This window comes from Buceros rhinoceros, unplaced genomic scaffold (assembly GCF_000710305.1).
Source record: "Buceros rhinoceros silvestris isolate BGI_N320 unplaced genomic scaffold, ASM71030v1 scaffold26532, whole genome shotgun sequence".
Taxonomy (NCBI): Eukaryota; Metazoa; Chordata; class Aves; order Bucerotiformes; family Bucerotidae; genus Buceros; species Buceros rhinoceros.
Genome location: NW_010401024.1, coordinates 516 through 816, shown reverse-complemented (window position 1 = coordinate 816; position 301 = coordinate 516). Strand labels below are relative to the sequence as shown.

The 301-nt window shown below is 55.5% G+C and overlaps 1 protein-coding gene across 1 annotated transcript in view; it reads right to left on the bottom strand.

Annotated features, from left to right (window-relative positions):
- Positions 1-286, bottom strand: part of STARD10 (StAR-related lipid transfer (START) domain containing 10) — a 1,863-nt gene extending 1,577 nt beyond the window's left edge. Inside the window, exon 1 of the mRNA XM_010132138.1 lies at positions 145-286. Coding sequence (XP_010130440.1) covers positions 145-286 — 142 coding nt within the window. The remainder of the gene's footprint in view (positions 1-144) is intronic.
- Positions 287-301: the final 15 nt, after the last annotated feature.

Here is a 301-nt window from a genome sequence, read left to right as displayed (position 1 = left end):
CCTCCTCACAGGCATAGTAGCCCACGTCAGAGTTGACAGTCAACTTCCCGATGTCGAAGGTCTCGATGACGTTGGTATCCCACTTCTTGCGGTACTCGATGTCATGCAGCACGTCGTAGATGGTCTCCGCTGGCGCCTCCTCACAGGCATAGTAGCCCACGTCAGAGTTGACAGTCAACTTCCCGATGTCGAAGGTCTCGATGACGTTGGTATCCCACTTCTTGCGGTACTCGATGTCATGCAGCACGTCGTAGATGGTCTCCGCTGGCGCATCCTTGCACTCCATTCTGCACTGCAAGGG